At 32.9% G+C, this 26,273-nt stretch overlaps 3 protein-coding genes across 5 annotated transcripts in view; 1 reads left to right on the top strand and 2 right to left on the bottom strand.

Moving 5' to 3' along the window:
- Window positions 1-26,273, bottom strand: part of LOC115884437 (TWiK family of potassium channels protein 18-like) — a 333,903-nt gene that overhangs the window by 153,944 nt on the left and 153,686 nt on the right. The window lies entirely within an intron of this gene.
- The window catches only part of LOC115884436 (inositol polyphosphate-5-phosphatase A), a 283,771-nt gene that overhangs the window by 124,415 nt on the left and 133,083 nt on the right, over window positions 1-26,273 (bottom strand). The gene's annotated exons all lie outside the window — the stretch shown is intronic.
- The window catches only part of LOC115884439 (RNA-binding protein Musashi homolog 2), a 153,392-nt gene that overhangs the window by 59,048 nt on the left and 68,071 nt on the right, over window positions 1-26,273 (top strand). For both annotated transcript variants that reach the window (XM_030903021.1, XM_030903022.1), the window contains exon 2: window positions 6,066-6,131. In XM_030903021.1, coding sequence (XP_030758881.1) covers window positions 6,088-6,131 — 44 coding nt within the window. In that variant the 5' untranslated portion in view covers window positions 6,066-6,087. The remainder of the gene's footprint in view (window positions 1-6,065; window positions 6,132-26,273) is intronic.

Here is a 26,273-nt window from a genome sequence, read left to right as displayed (position 1 = left end):
ACAGAATAACAAAACAAATAGCATCCAACATAAACCTAACTAACCAAAAAACAAAATATCTAACAAGGATGTACCTAGATGATAAAATGATTTTTATATTCCTTGCTGTCTTAACATATTCCACAAGGTGTTTCAATCTTTCCCCAAAATATCAACAATTTATTTTCCCTCGTATAATTGACAGATGGAATCCACAAGGTAAAGTGTAAAAAAATATTCTTAAACAATGAGAAATAGTTATGAGTATAATGTCTATTGAGCAAGATTACAGTTGAGGGTTAGAACCTTTGGTGTTACACAGCAAAATAAAACACTAAATCACCACAATACACCAAAACACTTTACACTGTAAAGTGTGTGTATCAGTAAAAAGTAAGTGTTTTGGTGTATTGTGGTGATTTAGTGTTTTATTTTGCTATTGAGCAAGAGCAAGACCAATATTCTTAGTCTTGGTCTCGATCTTTCTGCAAATTTTGCACGTTTTTAACAGAATTTTACTAAGACCAATTTCGCACAACACTACATAAAAAGGGGAGCAACTTTAGTAGCGGAGAATAGGTAACAAGTACAAATTGATAACTCTCATTAAAAAAATATAAATCGCTATTAATTATTGAAACACGTGGGGAGATTAAATCGCGAACAACGTTGCGGGCATCAGCTAGTCGCTAAAACTTACTAAAAATAAAAAAAAAATGTGGAATATTTAAATTTAAACTACGGCTCTGTAATATCTGCACGGTTATTTAAGAAGGAGCTTGAAAGCTTTCAAAGCTCTCGCTAATGGTTTTCCTAGCCACTAACCATAGATTCAATGTATATTGTTATATGTAGTTCGGCGAATGAGAAGAGAGAGAGAGGGAGGGAAAGAGAGCATTTTAATATTCTATGAGAAACGGTAATGACGTGAAACTCTTGTTTAAAGAAAAAATGGGTGAGGCCAAAAAGGATATTTTGATCGAAAAAAGTTAAGTGTTGGTTGCCGTTTTTATTTAGAATTTTTTTACCTTTCACTAAAAATTGTTCAATAATAGTACATTGTGTTGTATTATTAAATACCTCTAGTAGGAAAAGCTGAAAATTCTAAGACGAACGTAAAGCCCCGTCTACACATGGCATTTTACCTGTCAGTCTTACCTGTTCAGTATCTCGGCTGTACGGAGTTAAAATCTTTTAAACCAGTGTGGGACTGTGTATTTCGTTATAACCTAAATATCAACTTTAAAAAGTTCAATTCATGATTTTACCATTGCTTATTTACCTTGGATGTAAAAAATGCTTTCAACTCGGCTAACTGGGAAAATATAATCAATGAGCTTACATATCATTGGAAAATAAGTTTATATTTAGTGGAAAATATAAAAGCTTATCTAAGCGAAAAATGCGTTATTGTAGAGGATACAGAAGTTAAAGTATCTAAAGGTGTACCTCAGGGATCTATACTGGGTCCTTTACTATGGAATGTACTGTATGATGGACTCCTTCGTCGTTCCGTATGGAATACCCAGCAGTAGTAGAAGTCATAGCATATGCAGATGATGTTGCGCTGATGGTAAAGGCTAAATGTACTGAAGACCTCATTAGAACTACGGAAAGAGCATCGGAGCAGGTGTGCTCATGGATGGATGAGGTGGGACTAGGAATAGCGCCGCACAAAACAGAGGCAGTTATTTTGGTTGGTAACCGAAAATCACGCAGTGTACGTTTTCATCTGAAACAAAATATAATTGTACCAAAGAAAATAATAAAATATTTGGGGATTGTTTCCCAGCGGGAGGAGGCTTTTCTGAGCATATCCGCTATACAGTTTTGAAAGCAGAAAGACAGGAGGCCATGTTATCCAGAATTATGCCAAACTGGTCTACCTTGGGTCAAACAAAACGCCGAGTACTAGCTGTTGTACAAGCATCTACAATTTTGTATGGATCCGAAATTTGGGGAGAAACCTGCAAAGTTCGGAGCCATAGAGCCATAGTTCGGAGCCACTTCTTGCAATGCAACGGAGATTGGCCATAAGAGTATGTCGTGGATACAAGACAATATCTGCGGAGGCTGCACAAGTTCTGAGCTCAATGGCCCCGATAGACATAGTAATTGAAGAAAGAATAGAAAGGTAAGAACATTCAGGAAGAACAGCGTAAGAAAGTAGAAATAGAGTTCTGGAAATATGGTGTAAAAGATGGAGTCAAAACAGAAATGGGAAAGGTAAATGGACTAGAACACTTATAAAGAACCTAGAGTGTTGGATAAATAGAGAATATGGAGAAATGAGCTATGCCATGAGTCAATTCCTTTCTGGCCACGGTTGTTTCAGGTATTACCTACATAAAATAAAGTTAGCTGATAGCCCGAGATGTCTCTATGGCGACTCCGATGCTGATACGGTGCAGCATAACCCTTTTGGAATGTAACCGATGGACAGCTGAACGAAGAGTTCTATACGAAAAACTAAGAGTCCCAAAGATTTCCGATCTAGTTCCAGAGATGATTCGATCCCCAGAAAATTGGAATAGTGTTCACACTTTTATGGAGACACTAATAGATGCAAAAGAGAAAGAAGCTAGACGAAGTAACTAAAACATCGCAGTAAAACCGCCTCCTCGAGAAGTAATGCCGAAAGGTAGTTCCTCGGGGAGATATTCAAAGCGGCTTGTGGAGGTTTTTTAGTCGGTAAGGTACCTCAACCACCCCGACAGTACCACATACGGTCTCTGGTTTGCTGATTTTTCCCACAAAAAAAAAGAAACCTAAATATCAACTTTAAAAATATTCAATTCATGATTTTACCATTGCTTATTCAAAACGATATTTTTGTCAATTTTACACATATTTAATTTTTTATCTCGAAAACTACAAGAGGTAAATATAGCTTAGTATAATAAAAAAATATGAGATAAGAGAGTAGTTTCCAAAAATGTAATAATATACTATACTAAAATAACAAAGATGCTACCACTTTTCAAATGATCCGGCAACACTGTAACGCTGATAATAAATATTCTAGATAGATGGAGCAGGTGCCTTTATAGAAAAAACCAAATTTTCAAAACAATCGTATCACCGGTTCCCCTAATACTATCGCCGGAAAGTCGGTTACCGGTAGCGGCTAGACAAGCTAATTTTTGATCCATAAGGATATTTTGAGATTTTCCATTATATAAGCTTAAAGCTATCTAAAATTCGAAATTTGAAGTTTGTGACACATCTAGAAGTACCTTAGAATTCATTAGAATTGATGATCTGTCAGTGAGTCAATGTCGAAATTAAAGAAATTTGACAAGCGATAATTCATAAACTATGAGGTATAATTACTAGATATTTTGGTAACCTAGCCAGATATAGTATGTCTTCATGTGTAGTGAAAATTAATATTCTTGCTTTATGCGCAACGAAGTTACAGGGTGGTCAAAAGTGCCGCTAATACCTTCGAGAAAAGGATGGTTACAGATTAAAGAAATGCAATACTTACAAGAGTCTTATAGCAAGAGCAGGACCAAGGGAGTATTGGTCTTGTATTTGTTCATTCCTACCAAAACTACTTTAAACTCTCGATTTCATGAAAGTCGTGGTAGTTTCATCGGGAGAAATCTCACAGTTATTTTGGCACAAAATTGCCTTTAATCAAAATATCTATCATCATTCTTTATATCTTCAACCGTCACAATATTTGAATTAAATCCGATCCGTATATGTGTTTTTCGCAGCGATTTCTCTCCCGCGGGAGTGTATTAAAATCTGTAGGAAGAAGGGGAGGAGGTATCGATCTCTAGAGGAGAACGAAAGTCGCAACAAGGGGAAGGTTGAGCGAGTGCCGACTGATCCAGGCCCCAGGCACTGTGCCGATGTGGCTGCTTCTCACCTCTTTATGCTGCGGTAAATTATTCATGCTTCTCGCGTGGAGTGTGAGAAAAGACTGGACCGGACTAGGGATGCCCAAAGATATCGATTTATATCGATATATATATATATATATATATATATAATATATATTTATAAAATAAAAAAAATATTAGGAATATTAGGTCAGTATTGGCATTCTGTCCCTGTTGCTCCACTCTAATTCCCTACTTTTTACCTCTTTATTCTACGGCTACGGTAAATTATTCATAGTTTTTGCGTACAGTAAGAGAAAAGACTGGACTGCGATAGGAATGTACAGAAATATCAATGTGTATATCGTTATATATCGAAAGATATCGAAACGCATAATTATACCGTATGATCGAAAAAAAATGGCGTCCAGTTGGCTTGGAAATGACGATCGATGACATTTCCAGTATAATTTTACATATAAAATGACAGCGATCTTCATTTCATAGCCAGCGCTGACGCCGTTTTTATTCGATCATACGGTACAATATCGTTATTTTTACAGGGTGTTTCATGTGCTATCTCTGGTAAATAAGGTTTATTTTTCATATCAACATAGGTCCGATTCTGCTTTGTTTTGTAGCTACAGGGTGTTAAAGTCTTAATAATCTTTCGATTTATTATAATTTTCTTCCAAGTAGTTTTAGTGATTCCAATGAAATTTTGAGGGTAAAAGTTACTTAAAAGTGCTACATATTTTAATACTAAACTAATAAAATATGCCGACACTTTTTTAGCTTTCAAATATGACGCATTTATAGTAACTTTTACTCTCAAAATTTCATTCGAAACGCTAAAAGTAGGTACTTGGAAGAAAATTATAATAAATCGAAAAAATATTTTTAAACCCTGTAGCTACGAAACAAAGCAGAATCGGATATATGTTGATATAAAAAATAAATCTTATTTTTACGTGAGGAATCTCCCCACGAGAGATAGCACATGTTTTTTGAAGCACCCTGTATAATAAATGTATTAGGAATATTGAGCTAGTGTCGATGGGTCCAGGCCATATAGATACATAGATGAGACAGGCCTCCACTTTGGTTCGCTGCTTTCTTCTTTATGCTGCAGTAAATTATTCATACTTTTCACTTAGTCGACTGAAAGAGGCATATCCAGAAATGTCGATATGTGTAAGTATCGATAAAAATATATTGAAACGATATTTAATAAACATAGGGAATATTAAGCTAATGTCGAAGGGTCTATGCTCCAGGCACTATATCCTCGTCACTTGGTTTTGGTTCGCTGCTTTCTGCATTATGCTTCGGTAAATTATTCATACTTTTCACTTAGTATGATAAAAGACTGGACTGAATCAGGAGTGTCTAAGAATCTCGATATTTAAGAATATCGATAGAAAAAATCTCGTTACACGTATATCAAGTGTATAAGTATCGATAGAAAAAATATCGATACAAGTATATCAATAATTTAAAGTTTTATTATATAAAACTATTAAGAATATTCATTTTATGCCGAACGGATACAGGCTCCAGGCACTTTGTCGATGGTTCCCAGCCTTAGCTCGCTGTTTCCCACCTCTTTATACTGCGGTAAATTATTTATGACTTTCTTATAGAGTATGTAGAGTGTGAAAACCTGCTGTACCGGCCTAGGGATGTATAAAAATATCGATTTGTCGTAGTATCAATATTTCAAAACATTGAGCATAAGTATCGATGTTTATACAATTCTCCTGGAGTGTGAGAGCAGACTATAACAGAAGTAGTGATGTTCAACATTATCGATATACAAAAATATCGATATTTTTAGTATGGATATTTAACAGATATTTTAAGGACGTTGGGCGGATGCAGACAGATTCAGGCACTTGACATCGTGTCTCTTTTGTCTGCCTTTTGCTTAGAATGCGAAGACCCGACTGTATTGAATTAGAGACAACAAAAAAAGATCGATTGATTGAAATATCGACATCTTTAGTATGTATATTTAGGGAAATATCGATACTATAGAATTATTTCCAATTATTCAATACAGTTTTTATTATATTTGTTATACAGATTTGACTCAAAATTACACAATTTCTATACACTATTTTACCGAAGGGAGTCTTCTAAATTAAAAGGAGTTCGTTGTACAATCTATCAGCTACTTTTATTTATTAATCATACATATTTATAATAATGTATATTATATCCTATTTACTAACTTTATTTATTTTCTTTCAGATATTTCCCACGGCTCCAATAAATGAAAATGGCTGTCACGATATATCCAAATATAAAGCTTGATTGGTGAGTAAGAATATCATTTTCATATTTTAATATTAAACGTAAAAACTCTATAATTACAATCTTCCAACCCACATAAACAGAAGCAGATCAAATTATTCGCTAACGTAACGCATTTGTACAGGGTGTCTCACCGGAAACTTCATCTGATATGTATATAGAAAAAAATAAATAGATTTAAAAGAAGCTGTAGAGTATGACCGAAAAAAACGGCGTTAAAGACGGCCGGAGAATGACAACCGATTATAATTTTGGCGAGGTTAATCTGTGGACGTCATTTACTAAAAATTGTCAAAAATTAACACTAATTATAGAAGGGTTAAAAAAGGCAGAACGTTTCTAGGCACACAAATCTATTTCCAAAAAATATTTTTTCTTTAATTTTAAAAACTACACCATTTAGAAATCATTTTTACTTAAATATAAAAAAATACAACTTTCTTAAGGTCAACTGGCAGTAAGCGGCATTAAGAAATAAAGAAAAGTAAGGACTAGAGATTGACTTCGCCAAAATTATCATCGATTGTCATTTCCCTGTCGTCTTTGACGCCGTTTTTTTTTCAATCGTATGTTATTTGATGTAGCAATAATGCCTCTGGGCGTCTGATCTCTAAATTCAAAGTAATCACTCACAGTAATTCCTTCTGGCACACTCTGTATTCTTATTTAATTTTATGAATAAATATTAGTTCGCGATAATTTTCTCTGACAGTTTACAAGGACATAAACTAGTTAAACTTTTTTCTCTTGATTTAATAGCTTCACGGTTTCCTGTCGGACGCGTAAATATTTAGCCGACTAATTTGATGCTGTTTGGGTTTTGAAACGTACTCGAAATTGAAAATAAAACGATTTACAGCATGCCCCATTTATATTTTAATAAACCTATCACAGTCTAAACACCTCACGGTTACTTAATAACTATCGTAGGACATGTAGAATGGTTTCGATTTATTTTGTCGTAAAATTGTGTCATTTTTGTTGCACTGCTGAGCGGTTTTTATGTGGTACTAGAAATTTAAAAGATATACAATGTCAGATATAGAGTTGCTTGATTATTAAAGTAAAAAATCTCATAGTATGAAGACTGTTTGAGACCTACGAATAAAAAGACTAAGGAATGAGTATATCAACAAATTTATCACGACCGCGATGGGGCCTTAATATGGCTACTTGAATTCTGATTTATCAGTTCCGTTCTAATTTTATTAAAAACGTTTTAAAATATCAATAATTATAATACATATGGTCCGAACTGTATTCCGGAAACTTCGGCAGCACATTCTGCAGATAAAAATAAGTAAAAAAGTCTTATAAATGTATGTCCTAAAATGCTGAGTTTGGGAGATACAGGGTGTAGAAGTTTCATTTTTATTTCGATTTTTTCCAAATAATATCTGAACTAACGTCAATGTTTAGATGAAAATTGGTGCCTTGCAGTTTTTAGACATGAGAAATTTGATTTTGATGTCAGTATGACTTCTACTTGTAGGGGGCGCCACCTACATGTATTTTAACTGTTTTGAAGAGTAAACACTTTTCGTACGTACCTGTATAAAACTACTAGATGAAACAATATATATTTCCGTGATTTTTTACGTAAAAAATGTCTCCTGGTAAAAATCGCTACGAGTAACCGTTCCCAAAATATTTAGAATGGAAATAGTCAATAAATGTCATTATTGACAAAAAATTAAACGTGTTGAGTAAATGGTTATTAGACTGAAATGATAAATTTGGGAACTTTTTATTATTTCAAATTAATCATAACATTCTTCGAAAAAATGACGATAAAATAGTTTCTGTTGAACTTTTGACAGAAAAAACATTTCAAGTATGATTTCAGTCTAATAACTATTTAGTCAACATGTATTGTTTATGTCAATAACGACAGGTATTGATAATTTCGATTACAAATATCTCGAGAACCATTACTGGTAGCGATTTTTACCAAGAGACCTTTTGTACGTAAAAAACGTCGTAAATGTATATTTTTTCACTCAGTAGTTTTATACAGGTTCGGACGAAAAGTTATTACCCTTCAAACCAGTTAAAAAATATGTAGGTGGCGTCCTCTACAAGTATGAGTCATATGGACATCAAAATCAAATTTCTCATATCAAAAAACTCTCAGCCACGAATTTTCATCCAAACATTGACGTTACTTCAGAAATTATTTGGAAAAAATCGAAATAAAAATGCAACTTCTACGCCCTGTATCTCCGAAACTAAGCATTTTAGGACATTCATTTATAAGAACTTTTTTACTTATTTTTTTATCGGCAGAATATGCTGCCGAAGTTTCCGGAATACAATTCGGACCACCCTGTATAGTAGACTCATAGTATAGAGATAGACTCAATAATTTGCTGCTTTTTTTGATCCCATAAATGGTTATTATAAGTTATTAAAATTGTTAAAAATATATATTTTTGTAATAGAAGTAAATAAGATAAAACAATTAAATCAAATTGACGTATCATTATTTTTGTCAAGTAGTAAATTAATAACTTAAATATAAAATATTTTTTTTTCATTTCTTTTCATTCTCTATTTCTTGGTTACATGGAGAATTAAAAATTAGTATTTTTCAAATTTAAAGTATTTCAAAATTTTCTCTACCTGATAAAATCCGCAAAAATTCATATCAATTTCAAATATGTCAAGTGAGACGTCAAACGACAGAAAATATCAAAAAATGGCCTATTCTCTATTATACAGTGTGTCAATTTTAAAACTTCCCACCCTTAATATCTTTCTTGCAGTTAAAAGTATGAAAAATCGGAAAGAGACGTCAATTTTATTTGTAAGGGGGACACTTTAAATTAATTTTTTTAGCCTTTTTCTTTTAACCCTCTAGGAAGGGGAGATGTCACCCTTACAATCTTAAATAGGAATGGGGGTCAAGTGGCACATCGTTTTAAAGGGCGTTTAATTATCTTTTCAGTGATATCCTACTTTGTTGCTTTTTGTCGAGTGGTTTCCGAATTTGCTTAATTAATCACGTTTCAAAGTTGCAGAAACAATTAAACATGCCTGCATTGAGATTTTGGTTTTCAGTCTAGTGTTTACACAAAAATTATTGCAATGGATCTCCTTATAGTACAAAAGATTAGAAGATCACATTACACCACTTACGCCCTATCTTATAAGTTGATCAGAATTTTGTCCATTTTCCTGTTAACAATAGTAAAGTGTGTTTTCAAACTCCTTCCTAACATTTCGGAAAACTTCACCGGGAATTGACCGGCATTCTGCTGTAATTCGCCTTTTAAGATCATCAATATCAGTAGGTTGTGTTCTATAAACAATGGATTTAAGATGTCCCCAAAGAAAGAAATCTAAGGGTGTTAATCCGGTGATCTTGGAAGCCATTCAATTGGTCCCCTTCTGCCAGCCCATGTACCCGGAAATCTCTCGTTTAACCATTGTCGGATCGGAAGAAAATAATGAGGTGGAGCCACCGTCCTGCTGGAATGTTAACAAATCCTCCTGTATAACTGATTAGAGGTTGCCACCTTTATTATTGCCATTTTTTATAAACACTAGCAGGCATGTTTAATTGTTTGTGCAAGTTTCAAACGCGATTATTCAGAAACCTCTGGACAAAAAGCAACAAAGTAGGATACCACTGAAAAGAGAATTAAACGTCCTTTAAAACGATGTGCCACTTGACCCCCATTCCCATTTAAAATTGTAAGGGTGACATCTACCCCTCGGCGGGTTAAAAGAAAAAGGCTAAAAATATTAATTTAAAGTGTCCCCCTTACAAATAAAATTGACGTGTCTTTCCGATTTTCATATTTTTAACTGCAAGAAAGATATTAAGGGTGGGAAGTTTTAAAATTGACACACTGTATAGTATTAATACATGAATATAAAAATAGTATATTTCAGATCTTCTTCCTTAGTCATTTTATTAAATGATAATTTTTAAAGTCTTCTTTCAGACTTAAAACTCTAAACTAAATAAAATTGCCAAACATAATCGTAATTTATACATGTATAGTTCTTATCTTAAAACATTTAGATAAAACTTTTAAGGGAAACATAATTCGAACATTTTTATTTATAGCATTTTTAAATTCTTATACTTATATCTTGGAAGTTTTTTCAGCCCTCTAAGTTTGATGAGGTATAAAAAGTTTCGCAGTTAAAAGAGAATATCTCTGGACCCAAAGTTCTTTGTTCGAAATATACTTTGGTATTTTAAACAGTTTCCTTTAGTGTTATTATATGTCCCAGGAGTAGGGATGTTCGATATTGTATCGATATTTTCGTTTCAAAATAATCCTCAGCAGTCCAAAAATGACATATCGAAGGACTTACTTAACGTCTTCTAGACTTAGTGTTGCACACAGTACCTTCTCATAGGGATAGATTGGAGAGTTTCCGTAATACTTAACCATAACATAGCATTTTATGTAACTAACTTCAGGCGTTCACCATTAATCGATTTGTGGCGAATCCTTATTAGAGTAACTTATTTTTGTTTTCATTAATCAATTATCGATAGAGTTAGCTAGTTAAGGTAATTTCTTTATACATAGAGTTGTAAATAAGAGTTGTAGGTTTATACTAGCTAGATTATAGGTACATATTATCATGGTGGAAAATAATACTATAGATTAATTATGTTAAAATATATTATCTAGACAGGGGGTTGAACAATCTCTTTTATGTTATTATATAGTAAAGTTCTACTGGAAAAATAATTTCTTTAATTAAAAGGCGGGTAGCTTATCAGTCACAGAAACAGTTTGACTGATTTAATAATACTAAGAACGTGAGAATGTCACATTTTCGGTGTGACACTGATCAGTATATTTATCCTGACAGTAACACTTGTGTTTGTCGTTTCAATTCATAGGCAACTTGTAACTTCTATCATTCTTTGGTTGTCTTCTGTCGAAATCTCTCGAAATTATAGATATTTTTGTGGTTAACGGATGATTGTTCAACTGCTGGTCATACATATATGGAATCAAACGTCACATATTTCAATAAAGTATATATTTTAATAAAATGCTTAAAAAATTCAAAATATCTGACGTTTTTTTTTCGTATATATACTGTACAATTATTAATGTACCTATTATATTTTTATTTAGTTGTATAATATAAATATTATTTTTATTGATTTAGAAGGGTTTACTGGTACTTTAAGGGTAAAATACATCTATTAGAATATAGATATGTATGTTTTTTTTTTGTAACAGTTACCTCAAAATTTGAACTGATATTTACATACACAGTGTTCCATAAAAATAGGATGACAAACTATAGGGATCTTCTAAATCAGAAGAGATACAAAAATGATTAAATAGAGCAATGTGAAGATTTGCAGAACCTTCTAAAAAACTACTTCTAAAATCTATAAAATATCCGATTACGAGTAGTTTCGAAGATATTTGGGAAACCTGAATTTTTCCGATTTAATTTTTAATTTTTTTATCTTGTATCTCTTCTGGTTTATGAGATTCCTGTAGTGTATGGGTTGTCCCATTTTTGTGTGTTTTACAGGGTTTCACTTTATGAGTAGAAATACAAAGATGCGGTTTTTACATCATTGTATTGTACTACTTTTTTATGAAACTAAAGATGTTACAAACATATTTGTTCTAGCCCGCTTAGTTCCTGAAATACAGGGCGAATTTTAAATTATCGTATTTTTCGATTATACTCGTATCTCAGCTATCTTTTAACTTATCGAAAAGATGGAAATTGAATTCTATAGAGTTTTTCACGTAGCTTTCCGAAGCGTAACTGTTTTTTTGCTGGGAGCTGTCATTTTTGAAATATGAATCAAATTTATGTTTTTTTTTAATTGGGACACCCTGTATATTTTTTTTATTATAGCTTTGTTAAGAGCTTTCTAAAAAAATCTATACTTATTTTCATAAATATGGTAAAAATGCATTATTTAACTATAATTTTAGAAAACTCATATCAAGCCAAATAAAATAAAAAGATAATATACAGGGTGTACTATTTAAATAGCCACAAGTTTAAGACAAATTTCGAAAATGACAACTCCTAGGAAGAAACTAGTTACGCCACTGGACTCTACGTGAAAAACTCATTACATAGTAGGGACATAGTTTTCATCTTTATTTTCTCGAAACCGGGGTTTCGAAAAATCCAACGTTTTCAAATCTGCCCTGTATTTCAAGAAATAAGAAGGCTAGAACAAATTTGTGTGTAGCCTCTTTAATTTCATAGAAAAGTAGCATCGTGATGGGAAAACCGTATCTTTGTATCTCTACACATAAACGAAAAATCCCATAAAACACACGAAAATGGGACACCCTGTACATTCTTATATGAAACACCGTTTATATGTATATTTACCGATATGCATGTTTTTTTAATAATATTTGTGACAATTTTTATACAATTTTTTTGCAAAAAGAAAATAAAGTGTAAATTTTGTGAAAACCTATAGATAAATAAATGTTTTCGACAAAATAATGGATTGACAACAAAAACATTGATACATAAACTAATTGGAAAATAAAAGATTCAAATTTGAAATTGGAATTCAATCATAAAATCTATCATTTCTCCTGTCATGTCAGTTCAAATTGATTTTTAGTTTTATTTTTGTTTCTCTATGAAAACAAGGAATATGATTGGATTTAAAATGATTTAAAAGCTCCATGAAAACGTACTAAATGAATCTTTTTTAGTATTTTTATTAACTATTTTTCCAGCTATTTCTGATACAAGTAAAAAAATAAATTACTTTCCTTTTATGCAGAGAATATCTTTTAAAATTCAGATCCAATATCTTTTAAAAATACTGGAAATAAAATGTATTTTAGCTTAAGTGAAGGCAAGCGGATTTACGATTTTTCCATCAAATGATACCTGACCAATTTATAAACATTTCCCCAGGTTTATTTTCATTTTTGTAAATTGAATTCCGATGAAGAATTTTTGACCTAGATAAATTTAAAGATATGAACTTTTTTAAACTGTTATTTGTGAATAATTTAATTAGTTTACTTAATAAGTCAATATTATTCGCCTTTGACTTACTTCGGCTTACATCGCGAGTAGTGTAGAGGCCGTCTTAAGGTGCATTCACACCGGCTGCCCCGCTCCGCGCTGCGCCGCGCATATCATTTTTTTAACATATACTTTTGTGCGCGCAAAAAAAAATCACTTCAAAAGTACATGTTAAAAGAATGTAGTGCGCGACGCGGCGCGGACCTGCACAGCCGGTGTAAACGCACCTTTTTAGACTTTAGACTTCTATTCACTATGTAGTATGTATAAAATAGGATTCTGGAGGATTTAGCAAATAAAAATGCATTTTAAATTACCGATAGAAATTTATTAATTAAATAAATACAGGCTGGGTACTAGCTAATTAATAATGTGTAAATTTAAAAATCTTGGTTCAAGGTAGTCGGTTTCTGTGGTAGGCGTACCCATGCATCAAAGGTTATACAACATAATACTGAGAATATTCAGGTAAACAAAAATAATAAAAAAACGAACTATACGTACTATGGAACTGGCAATGGTAATATTAAGATATAAAAAATGAAATTCGTTAACAATAGAAAGCAAGAATTAATTAATTTGAAAATTGTTTTACAGAGTGAGTCAACGATTGCTTAAAATAGGTAGATTACTCTTATATTTTCAATTTTAGTTCAAAATTAATTTATTATTGATTGCTATTAACGAAATAATGTATGATATGCATTTATCATTTTGCCGTTAAAAGCCGAGCAATATAGATACCTATCTAAATGTAATACGTAAAAGATTCGACCTTCTGGATGGAAATCAGCATGCAAATTCCGGAAGTTCACTCAATTTAAGACATGACTGTATTTCTGAATTTGTACGATCGCCGATGAAACGCCGCTTATATTTGCCCTCAGAGCAATAAAAACATAGTATTAGTATAGTATAGTATATTTAAGTTATCCTCTTCTTTTTCATGCACTGGTCTAGATATACAGATTGTTAACTGGACGGTTACTTATTGGGGAACAGAATAGCAACACTGCCTACATTCCAAATTAGTACTAAGCTAAGCTGCCGACTCGTCCCGTCGTGTCGTCTCTCGACGGGCGGGCCGAGGTTGCCATATTTCAACCATAAAGCTCTTGCCGCGAGTAATAAACAAATTAACAACCTGTATAGAAGGTGATATCCTCTCTATTTCTCTGATCTGGACGGGGCCTATTTGTTCTCGCGGAATTCGAACCGCTGTCTTCGGCTATATGCATCATTGTCAAAAGCCTGCCGTCTTGGCGTCTTGTCTAAATCGACTCTTACTCACGAATTATCCGATCTCATTCGGCCTCAAACCGGCGTAAATGAGCAGTGTGTCTCAATAGATTTTACACTTTTGTCACGGAACAACAGCATAGGTCCATCTACTCGTATCGTCTATCGTCGCTTAACTTCAGAGATCTATTGGTGTTTCGACGTAGCTGGGCTGTTGCTTGAAAACATAGTATTGAACTTATGTATAGTAGTTCGGAATATATGTATAATATGTTACGTTAGCCTGGATTTCGGGGTACTAGGGTAACAATGGCAACGAAAAGGCAGATAAAATGGCCAAACAAGGCTCATCAATGATATTCATAGACCCAAAACCCTTCTGTGTTGCTGCAGAAGCAATAATTACAAAAATGGTCACAAAACAGACGGTCAGACATATTTTTATCATCTACGGTACTCTCAGCAAATGTTTTTTTTACATTAGATTGCTCCATTGCTCGCTGTTTTCCTCTATATTTTCCTCAACATGTAGATATAATTTTTCGATTTTTTTTCACCAAAACTGCCTAGAATTGTTTTTATAAATGAAAGTATATAGAGCAGATTTCTTATCCTTCTGACTCTTGCTCTTCAAGAGATTTCGAGAAGTCAAAAAAGTGAACCAAAATATTTTGTTGTAATGCATCATTCTGGTTTTGGCAAGTTAGTTTTTTTGGATAATTGTTTTTTTGGAGTGTTGAGGATAGGCTCTTCTGCAACATACATTATTTTGGTCAACAAATATTTAGAATAGTAATTACTTAAATTTTCAATTCAAGAAGATGCAGCTGAAGAAGAATTCTGGCGTTTATAGTTAGCAAACGAAAAAGTTCCTCAGAACTTACGAGCGGAAAAAATCAAAGATTTTCCTTGATTTAAGTAAAAACAATCTTCGGATTGCCACGGGGCTTCTAACAGGACACTGTCTCGTCAACGAACACCTCAGTATTTGAGAAACAACGGCGAATGTAGATTCCGTTTGGAAAATGGGGAAACACCAGAACACCTTATCACTGAGTGCGCCGAGACGACGACCGTTCGTGCCATGAACTGGCGAGGATGGAGAGCTGGCCCCTGTGGAGACCTAACCTAACCGTTTCAGATACTCATTTTTGTTAAAGCCCTGAGAGTGTACGATGAGTTATAACTCGTTATAACTCAAGAAAGGGGAACACACAATAGAGATTTGTAAGGTCGCGGTGATTAACTCCCCTCTTAAACATTCTACATTCTAAATAATTAGCAAATGACATTGATAGTAAGAATAAAGTGGCTCTGACTTCAGTACTAATGTAGTAACTATATAGTTATTGAAGATAAAGAATTGTATGATTCTTCTTTAGGATCCATATCCCATTCCTAAAAAGGATCCAATTTCCCCTGTACAGAGCCGAACCTTCCATGACGCCATGAAAAGTAAGGAATGAAGCAATCGGAAGAAAACTTAAGAAGTAAAAACTCTTAAATTTACATTTCTTCTTTTCCACTGCTAAACGTACTATGCAGTTTTATAAACTACACAATTTATTGCATATGGTTATGTAAGTATATCAGTTTCTTTATTACTCCGAGTACTGACCCTATGCAAATTGCTCTTGCAACTCATTATAAATTCAAATAGAGCCCGACCATTGGAATACTGAGTATTCGAAATAACATATCTACTGAGATCGAATTTATGCATATGTCCTCCACTCGAGCAGTAGTTGATGGTACAAAACTCGATGTATAAGTTTTAAAGCTTCAAGTAAAGGCAAATTTACAGCAATTGAGGAAGACTCGAAGGAATTGAATTATATTATTTACGTTTATAATGAATAATTTATTAACTGCAGAATAGTAACCATTCAAGATAACGCCATAAAAGGGAGACATCCTATATAGTAAAATAAATTTTATATGCAACTACAAGAGCTTTAAATTCAGCATCGTCATTTACTACTAATACTCAAAACATTTTAAGACGTTAAGACCCATTTTGAAGCACTTTTTATTCCAAAAACTCTTTGGTTAAACATTCTTGCAATAGGCCGTTTAAATTTACACATAATAAACCTATATTTTTGATTATATTTACAATGTAAACAACTTCCTACTTTGATCTTTACATTTTAGTTAGGGTACGTCTAATAAATCTAATTAAGTTTTATAGCTAGAGCATATAAAAATTAAACGATAATATACAAAGAGCAACAGCAACAGCTATTTATTTTCTTTCGATTAACGAAAATCTATAATGCTGAAAAACCAATTTTCAAAATTAATATTCATGTTGAAAAGTTAAATTGGGTTTTTTTAACTATAAACACCTTTGTAGGTAGACAGGAGTTAATTAATATGATGTTGATGTTTAAAGAGGACGATTTTTGTAAAACGATTTTTTGTGTACCATGTCTAAAACATTTTCGAACGTTTAATTTTTTTAATTAAAATCTATAATCTACATAGGTTAATGATTGAACAAATCGTCGACACAGTCGTAGACTTATATCAGAGTTTACCGAAAATTCTGTAAACTTTGTGTATACCTCAGACAAATAATAAAAGATAGACAAAATTAAATGTGATTAATGAAAACCAAAAGTCCATATTCCTAAATTATTAATTGAGCGAGGTCCGTTTTATCAGTATCAAGTAGGTATTTTAGACCCTGATTTATTTTAAGTGTTGATGGAAAGAACTGGGAAGATACGCAACCTAAAGGGTGATTTCGTGACAAGGCTCATTTGATTTCCCTTGCGTCTCAAGTGCTGTAAGGTGGAGCCTCTACTCGTTTGCGACCAACGCATAAAACACTCATTTTCTCTAATTCGGCTAGCGAAGGCATATCGAAGTCGGTGTGGAACTGAAAACGACAGTGTTGCCATATTAAACTGTGTAATATCCGTAATACGTTTGACGAACATATATCTTTGGATGAAAAATCCACAAACAATAGAATAAACAACAAACATAAAATTTCTTTTATAGGTACTGAATATTTCGTATGATCGAAAAAAGTCGTTTAGTTGGCTTGAAATGACGAACTATTGATATTTACCATAATATTTTACACATGAAATAACAGCGAACTCTGACGCCCTTCTTTGTCTTATTATTATAATATTATATTAAATTGCTTAATGATAGAAAATCCGTATTATTAATGAACTGTACCCAAAATCTGCAAATCTTCGGATTAATCCGTAGTTCTAGCAACACTGACTCCGGCAACCATCCACTCTGTCAATTGAAAGCAGTATTACGATACAGTATTCTTTATCCGCTGCGCTGTAAACGACTATCAGCGCGCAGCGGCGCAGAGCATTACCAGCCTATTTCGCGAGTAGTGTAATGGCCATTTAAGGGTTCCTCTATTACGTATGTAAAAAACACAATTTTAATATACTCAGGCGTACCAAAAGACAAAGAGCAACATCAGGCGTTGGAGTAGCTATAAATGATAAATATGAACAGAATATAGAAAGCATAGAATACGTGTGCGACAGAATCCTGAGAGTAAATATTATGTTTGACCAACCCATTCACATTATATCAGTGTACGCAACCGACATTAATAAACCTGAAGAAATGTCAATGGACTTCTACGAAAATCTACAGTCAGCGATAGACAAAATACCAAGACATGAAAAGATAATTCTGTTAGGGGATTTAAACGCAAGAATTGGAAACGAGGTAGTGGATGGAATAAAACAAAAATATAACGAGAATATAACTAATTGAAATGGCGAAATTTTGACCGAATTCTGTGGACAGAACGAACTGAGAATAAACAACACATATTTTCCCCATAAAGAACAACACAAATACACCTTCTATGACAATAGAAACAATAAATCAATAATCGATTATATCATCACCAATCGAAGTTTCTTACCTCAACAAATAATAGACATAAGAGTCTTATCCTCAGCCAACATTGGAACAGATCACAAACTTATGCTAGGAAAGATACGAATAGGTGCGCCGCTATCCAAAAAAAGACCATCGATAAAAACTGAAAAATTCAATAGAATCCCTCAACCACGAAAGCACTAAACAACTTTATTCAAACAGATGCCAAACACATGTCACTCTTAACCCCATAGCACAGTTTGATACTCCTAACACAGCTTGGAATAAACTGAAAGAAAACATCTGCAAAGGTGCTAAAGAAGCTTTAGGCATACGTACTGTATCACACAATAGAAGACCGAACATTAAACCTTGGTTTACATTAGAAGTCAAGAACATTACAAGGGAAAAGAAGGAAAAATACTTACAATACAAGAAATCGCCAACACCGGAGAACCGAAATATCTATACCGAAATAAGGAACAGGACTAATAATAGAGTACGAGAAATTAAAGAAGAATATTGGCAGCGATTTAGTAGCGAAATGGAGGCGGATATGTACGGAGCACAAAAACGTATTGGGAAGATGTTGAGGGGTTTGAAACGAGAAACAAATGAAACAATACAACTAAGAACAATTGCAGAAGATACGTGGGAAACATATTTCAGAGACTTATACGCAGAAACAGATGAACCAATGGAAGCACAAGAGACAAGCCAAAGAGATAATATAGAAGATTATGCGCAAATCACTTACAAGCAAGTAGAAGAGACAATAAGGAAACTTAAAAATAGAAAATCTCCTAATCAAGATAAAATACCAAACGAGCTAATAAAAAACGCAGGCACGGCTATCATAGAGGAATACACAAAACTGTTTAACATTATATTACAACATAAGGAAATACCAGAAGAATGGAAACAAAGTATAATAATACCCATTTTTAAAAAGGGAGATAAAACAGACCCCCCAAACTATAGAGGAATAACATTACTGAGCACCTCGCTAAAACTTCTGACTAAGATCATTGCGGACAAAATCTCCTCAATAGTGCCAATAAGCGAGGAACAACAAGGATTCCGAAGAAACCGATCAACAACCGATGCACTATTCATACTCAGGCAACTAGTTGAAAAATCCTTAGAATATAACTCTCCAGCCTATCTATGTTTTATAGATTTAACAAAGGCCTTTGATAGAGTTCAACTAAAAGACATCATCACCATCTTGGAAAGCAGTAATGTCTCGAAAGAACTCACAGAACTTATCAAGGACTTAACACAAACACAACAACACAAATAAGAACAAACTTTACCCTAACGCAGCATCTTCGAACTACAACTGGTATTCGCCAAGGCGACAGTCTCAGTCCTCTGTTATTCAACACAATCATGGATCAAGTAATAAAAACCGTCAAGAATACTGGATTAGGATATCGAATGGGAATGCATAAAGTAAACATATTATGCTATGCCGATGACGCAGTACTTATTGCAGAGTCAGAGGACGACCTCCAAAGAATGCTACAAGCTTTTAACAGACAGGCAGAAAAACTTAACATGCAAATTTCCACAAATAAGACCAAATGCATGACCATTACAAAGGAGCCTCTACGGTGCAAATTGGTAATAAAAAACAAAACTATTGATCAGATAATGTCATTCGAATACCTCGGATGCAAAATTACAAGCTCAGGATTCCTGGAAGAAGAAGTAAGGAAACAAGCCAATAAAGCTGCCGCAATATCAGGACATCTTAAATATCCCATATGGAAAAACAAACATTTGAGTACAGAATGTAAGTCAAGAATATACAAAACCTGCATACGACCAGTGATGACATATGGTGCGGAAACCAGAGCTGAAACATCAGTAACAAAGAGAATCCTACGAACTACTGAAATGAAGACCTTAAGAATGATAACTGGATACACATTGAGGGACAGACAGAGAAATGTAGACATAAGAGAAAAGTGCCAAACAAACGACGTTGTCAGATGGATAAGGCAGAGAAGAAGAGAATGGAACCAGCATGTCAATAGAATGGGCCCCGACAGAATGGCCATAATAATTCGCAACAACGTACCCCATGGCAGAAGACCTACTGGACGACCACCTAAACGTTGGCAAGACAGTTGGCAGTCAACCTCGCAAGAGTTGCTTAGACGAGGAGGAAACCGGAACTAAACAGGCGATACGCCTTCTAAAAGAAGAAGAAGAAGAAGAGAAAAATACAATCAATTTAACATAAGAATATTATTACTTCATATACGACATCATCGGGTAAGAGTGCTTTACCAGCGTCTCTTTCTGTTTTAAAGTAATTAATAAACTTCGCGATGAAAGCACCTTCAATATTACTAAATCGGCGAGGCATTTTAGTTAAAATTTAATTTTCTTTGACAACGCTATTAATATATATTTTTGACATTGATCGATAACCGTCAGTAAAGATATAATCTCAAATCAAATGGCAATTGCCAGAAACGATGTGCAGCAATTTACGAAATGCCGTAATAACGTCACTAATATCTTTCATCTAGTTGTCATGTGAAGGAGAGATTTCGGTTATATATGACTTATACAGTTTATTAAAGCTTTAATAAACTTCTTAAACTGTCAATACCTTGGAGATATATTTATTTCTCCACCAAACACAAATAAAACTTACAAAAGACCTGGAAACGTTAAATAAATAAATAAATAAACACTCCTTAACTTCCACTGTAAATTTTCGTTAACCAAAAGGAACAGGCGACTACTGCCAGCCGCACACGGTTTTCCATTACAATAGACTCGAAAACTTTAGACAATAGTGGCCCCAATAAATCGACTTGTACTTTAGGAAAAGTCCCTACGCGGCAGAAAAATATCTGCAAAGATTTTCGCGCTAGCCGTAGAATCGAGCGAGGGGTGTTTAAATTTTTGTCAGCTCAGAGGTAAATATTTGACAAATGAAATTGAACTCTCGGAATGAACTGAACAGCGACACGGAATTAAGCTGCCGGCTTTTAAAGCGCCGTGTTTTTTAATTAAAATTTTCCAGTTGGAAGGCCATTTTTTGCGTCACGTGTTCGTTTGTCTCGAGTGGTTCGAGTTCTGTAAAGAAAGAACGACTTGTCCTTTTTACTGTTTTTTTAGAAACAATAAGCCTTTCTTTGTGAATTATTAGTTAAAAATTCTGAACACTATGGATCTACGGTGAAGGACAATTGTTTTTTGTTAATAAGAAATGGACTAGAATTTTGTCGTCTATACAGGGTTGTTCACCACATACGACACGGAGTATTGTAGCTAAACGGTTAGATTTTTACAAATTGTAAGTTTTGGGTTCGTTGTAGGACCATTAGAGCTATAATTAAAAATAATTTTAAAAGATACAGAGTGTCCCAAATAAGTAAAAAACATTATAGTTGTATTTTTTTAAATGGAATACCCTGTATATTATTCTATTTTTAGATTCTACGATTAAAATAAAGGTAAATTTGATTAAGGTTTATCACACTTAAACTTTGCCGTTTTTGAAATATTTTCAATTTTGTGAAATTGCAGTAAAAAATTTAAGGCTTCATTTCTCCAAGGGTATCAGAGTTTTTAATACTACATATTTACTGAAGATTATTTATAGATCAGATATTGTGCTGCAATAATAAAAATTATACTTCCTTATACAGAGTGTCCAAAAATTTATATTAAATAATTACTAGCTTTAAACGACAATAACTTGTTTAATTTAAATGGAACACCCTGTATATTTTACGTGATTCAGATGCACAATTTAATTGTCTATCAAATTGTACTATACCATTTTTTACCTATCTCTTCAAGTTTTCAAAGAAAATGCATTTTTTTATAATTTAGACCTCATTTATCACTATACCCATGGAATATTGACATTTTAGATTTTTTTTAAAGTAACATATGTACAAAATACTATTCAAAAATAATAATATTGCAAGCCCATTTGTTACAAACAGAAAACTATTTAAATCTTTGTAAAAGAGTATACCTATTAAATACAATTTCCTCCCAAAAATTAATTAATTACATACTATTTTAATTAATAAATTATTCTAAATAAATGTGGATTTGACTCAGAAATCAATATAATAATAAGTTTACGAAAATTAACGTCTCTGTTATAAAAATAAGCATTCGTCAAAAATTAAAATAAAATTTATACTGTCTAATGCACATGCAAAATTCAGTTTTTTAGAATTTGGATTTTTTTTTTAGTTTTTAGTATTGATTAATCAACGTAAACAGTCAATTAATGTAGTCTGAATACTAGGATCATATTAATTGGTCCTTTTTAACAAATAATATTTAATTTTTTTTTTAATTTTTTAATGAAATAATCGAACTATATCGACAATATTAGTATCTGTACTCTTTCAAAATTTGTTACATCTTTAAAAATAATCTAAAATGTCAATATTCCATAGGTATAGTGATAAATGAGGTCTAAATTATAAGAAAAGGCATTTTCTATGAAAACTTGAAGAGATAGGTAAAAACGGTGTAATATAATTTGATAGACAATTAAATAGTGCATATGAATTAAGTAAAATATACAGGGTGTTCCATTTAAATTAAACAAGTTACAGCCGTTTAAAGCTAGTCATTATTTAACATAAATTTTTGGACACTCTGTATAAGAAAGTATAATTTTTATTATCGCAACACAATATCTGATCAATAAATAATCTTCAGTAAATATGTAGTATTAAAAACTTTGATACCCTTGGAAAAATGAAGCCTTAAATTTTTTACTGCAATTTCACAAAATTGAAAATATTTAAAAAACGGTAAGGTTTAAGTGTGATAAACCTTAATCAAATTTACCTTTATTTCATTCGTAGAATCTAAAAATTGTATAATATATAGGGTGTTCCATTTAAAAAAATGCAACTATAATATTTTTTACATATTTGGCACACTCTGTATCTTGTAAAAATATTTTTAAATTGTAGCTCTAATAGTCCTTCAACGAACCCAGAACTAACAATTTGTAAAAATCTAATCATTTAGCTACAATGCTCCGTGTCGTATGTGGTGAACAACCCTGTATACAATATGATCGAAAAAAACGGCGTCAGCGATGGCTACGAAATGAAGATCGCTGTCATTTTATTTGTAAAATTACATGAGGAATGTCATCGATTGTCATTTCCAAGCCAACTAGACGCCGTTTTTTTTCGGTCATACGGTATGTTCTGTTATTTAGTTAGGTAGCTTGTGGCAACACTGGATAACGATGTCATTCACTGGGAGTTGGAAGACTAGAATTTTCTTTTTGCGGGTGTTCCAAGTTCCTGAACAATCGATTTGATAATTGTTGTCATTTTTGTTCTGTACATTTTTATTTATTTACAGTTCAATTGAAGTATACTATATCAGGTAACTTCTGAATAGATTGTTTATAAATTTAATAAATTTTTGCCACTAAAACAGGACGACTTAACTCTTTTTTGTCAATGATTTACATCATTCGAGATATAATTTATATAGGAGATTACCTTGACATACTGATCTGAGCGTGTGTGTAAATTTCAATCACTAATTAGTAGGTACTGCCAAGAAGAAAAATTGCCGACATTGCCCGTGGGCGCATGTATCTCAGTGTCGAATTTTGTAAACGAAATCGTACCACGATTTGATTAATGGCTGTTCTTTGTTTTCGTCTCTTAACTCGAATAGCAGTACCGCAGGTTTTTGGTACCTTCAAGTATTTCACCTTCATCTGACTAATTATTTTTGGAATTGGATGATTTTAGTGCTTGTGATATTTTTATCGTTATAAGAGGAATTTGATTCTTGACTTCAAGTTATTTTGTGCTAATAGGCATTGTGTATATTACAAGATGGTGCAAAATAAAGATATTAATTTCAAAAATCTTTTTATAAAGAAACTTTTATTTAAATTTCATCATTGACAGAAATTAAACATGTTGACTACTTAGTAGAGATGACCAAAAAATCGCAAACTGCGATTCAATCCCAGCGATTTTAAAAGTGTAATCGCAACCTGCGATTTTCTTTCATAGGAAACTGCGATTGCGATATCTCCTATTTGCGAGTTTCAATATAGGCAACCAGTATTACTATAGCTGCCAGCTGCGACTTTGTTGCGATTTGCGATTTGGCTGCGATTGTGATTTTGTAAACTGGGACTGTGATTTATATCTGCGAGTTTGAATTTTTAGGAGTTGCTATTTGCGATATTGTTCCGAATGTAATTTTGTGGTCTATTGAAGCATTTTTTAGTAAACAGTGTTTGAATTTTCTCTCTGATATATTATTTATTTACAGAGAAGGTATTATTTTCTAGGGCCACGCTCAATAATATACCAGGTGTTTCTCAAGAGTGGTGCACCAATTTGGTGTATTAGTATATGATATAAATTTGGATTGATTGACGTATTCAGTTGTTTTTGGTTCCTGTTTCACCGAAAATGACTACAACTTTTGATTTTTAAATGGCACCCTCGGAATTTTTTACTTTATTCCATAGAAAATGACACTCTGAATAGAATGGCATATCATATGGCAACTTTTGACATTTTCTTATTTTAAATTTCAATCTAGAATATGGCTGTGTTAAAAACAAAAACACTAATTTTTAGTCAAGATGCCTTGGAAAAAAAGGTTTGATAGTCTATTGTTTTTCGTGTCTTGTGGCTCATTGGCATATTTAGAAAAAATTTTTTTTTTGAATAATTTGGTACCAAATACTTGGTAGTTCGAGTCCGATTGTCGTTATGAACCGTATCTTACAATTTCCAATTAAACTATATGCGGAAATTTCAAAAGTTGATATATGATAATATGTCATTCTATTCAGAGTGTCTTTTTCAATCGAATAAAGTAATAAAAATACCTTGAAAAATACCTAGGGTGTCATTCAAAAATTAAAAGTTGTAGTTATTTAAGGTAAAACAGGATTGAATACAAATCAATTGAATACGTCAATCAATCCTGGTTTATGTCATATACTAATGTACCAAATCTGTTTTTTTATCTGAAAAAAAACAAAAAAGTTATAGAGGCGAGCCATCTTAAAAAAATAATTATTTTATGTTTTTTAAGAATTGGATAAAGAATTAGATAATTGAGAACAACTTGTTATTATTAACTCGGACTTTTAAACTATAGATATATTCACAGACAATTATATACCTAGTGCAATATATAACCATTAAAATCGCAGTCGCAGGTTACAGTCGCTGCGATTTAAAAATCGCAATGGCAATATCAATTGCGATTGGAGAATCACAATTTTGCTCATCTCTACTAGTTAGTGATTAGACTCTATGGATTCTCTAACTCCAGATTTTTCTTCAACGCCTACAGGGACTTCCTCTTTATTTTATCATTTATGATATTTTATGATCAATCTTTTTTTTAAATAATCTCCATTTCACTTTGATGAACACTTTCTAGAAAAATTCCTAAATCCGTCTTATTCAAAAACAGTATAGAAAAAATATTTAACTGTATACATAGAATGATTAATGACGAGAACGAGCTGAACAAACATCCAACGTTACGGAAACCGAAGAGAAACAACGATGGAAAGTACGTAGTCAGTCAGTCGTCCTATTGTGACGGAAAATCGTTACTCCGATACATACAGCAGAAAAGGTCAGGCCTCTGATTCAGAATGGTGCTCGTGAGCCTGGAATTTGCTCTCGTCTCTTTTATTTTTTCCATTGTGTTAGTCGATTCGTTACGGTGGATGAAATGGGAGCTTTTTGTTGTTCGTTAGTGTTGCCTACCTGAAATGCACAACGTCATAATTTACTAAATTCATTCTCCAAATTCTCTCTTTTTCTCTCTAGCTTTAAAAGTAATATACAGGACGATATTTAAACATGTCTTTAAAGCTAATAGTATCTACTTTAATAAAAAGACGAAATCATAAATTCTCGATCATATGAAAGAAGATGTATCTATCAGGATCAGGTACCATTTGAGTGCCAAAAATGTTACATAAGGAAGAAAAGACCGACCAGAGGGCTG

This window comes from Sitophilus oryzae, unplaced genomic scaffold (genome assembly GCF_002938485.1).
Source record: "Sitophilus oryzae breed Bouriz unplaced genomic scaffold, Soryzae_2.0 scaffold_249_pilon_pilon, whole genome shotgun sequence".
NCBI classification, from domain to species: domain Eukaryota; kingdom Metazoa; phylum Arthropoda; class Insecta; order Coleoptera; family Curculionidae; genus Sitophilus; species Sitophilus oryzae.
Note: the sequence above shows the minus strand (reverse complement) of the source record. Positions and strands in the feature narration are given on the sequence as shown.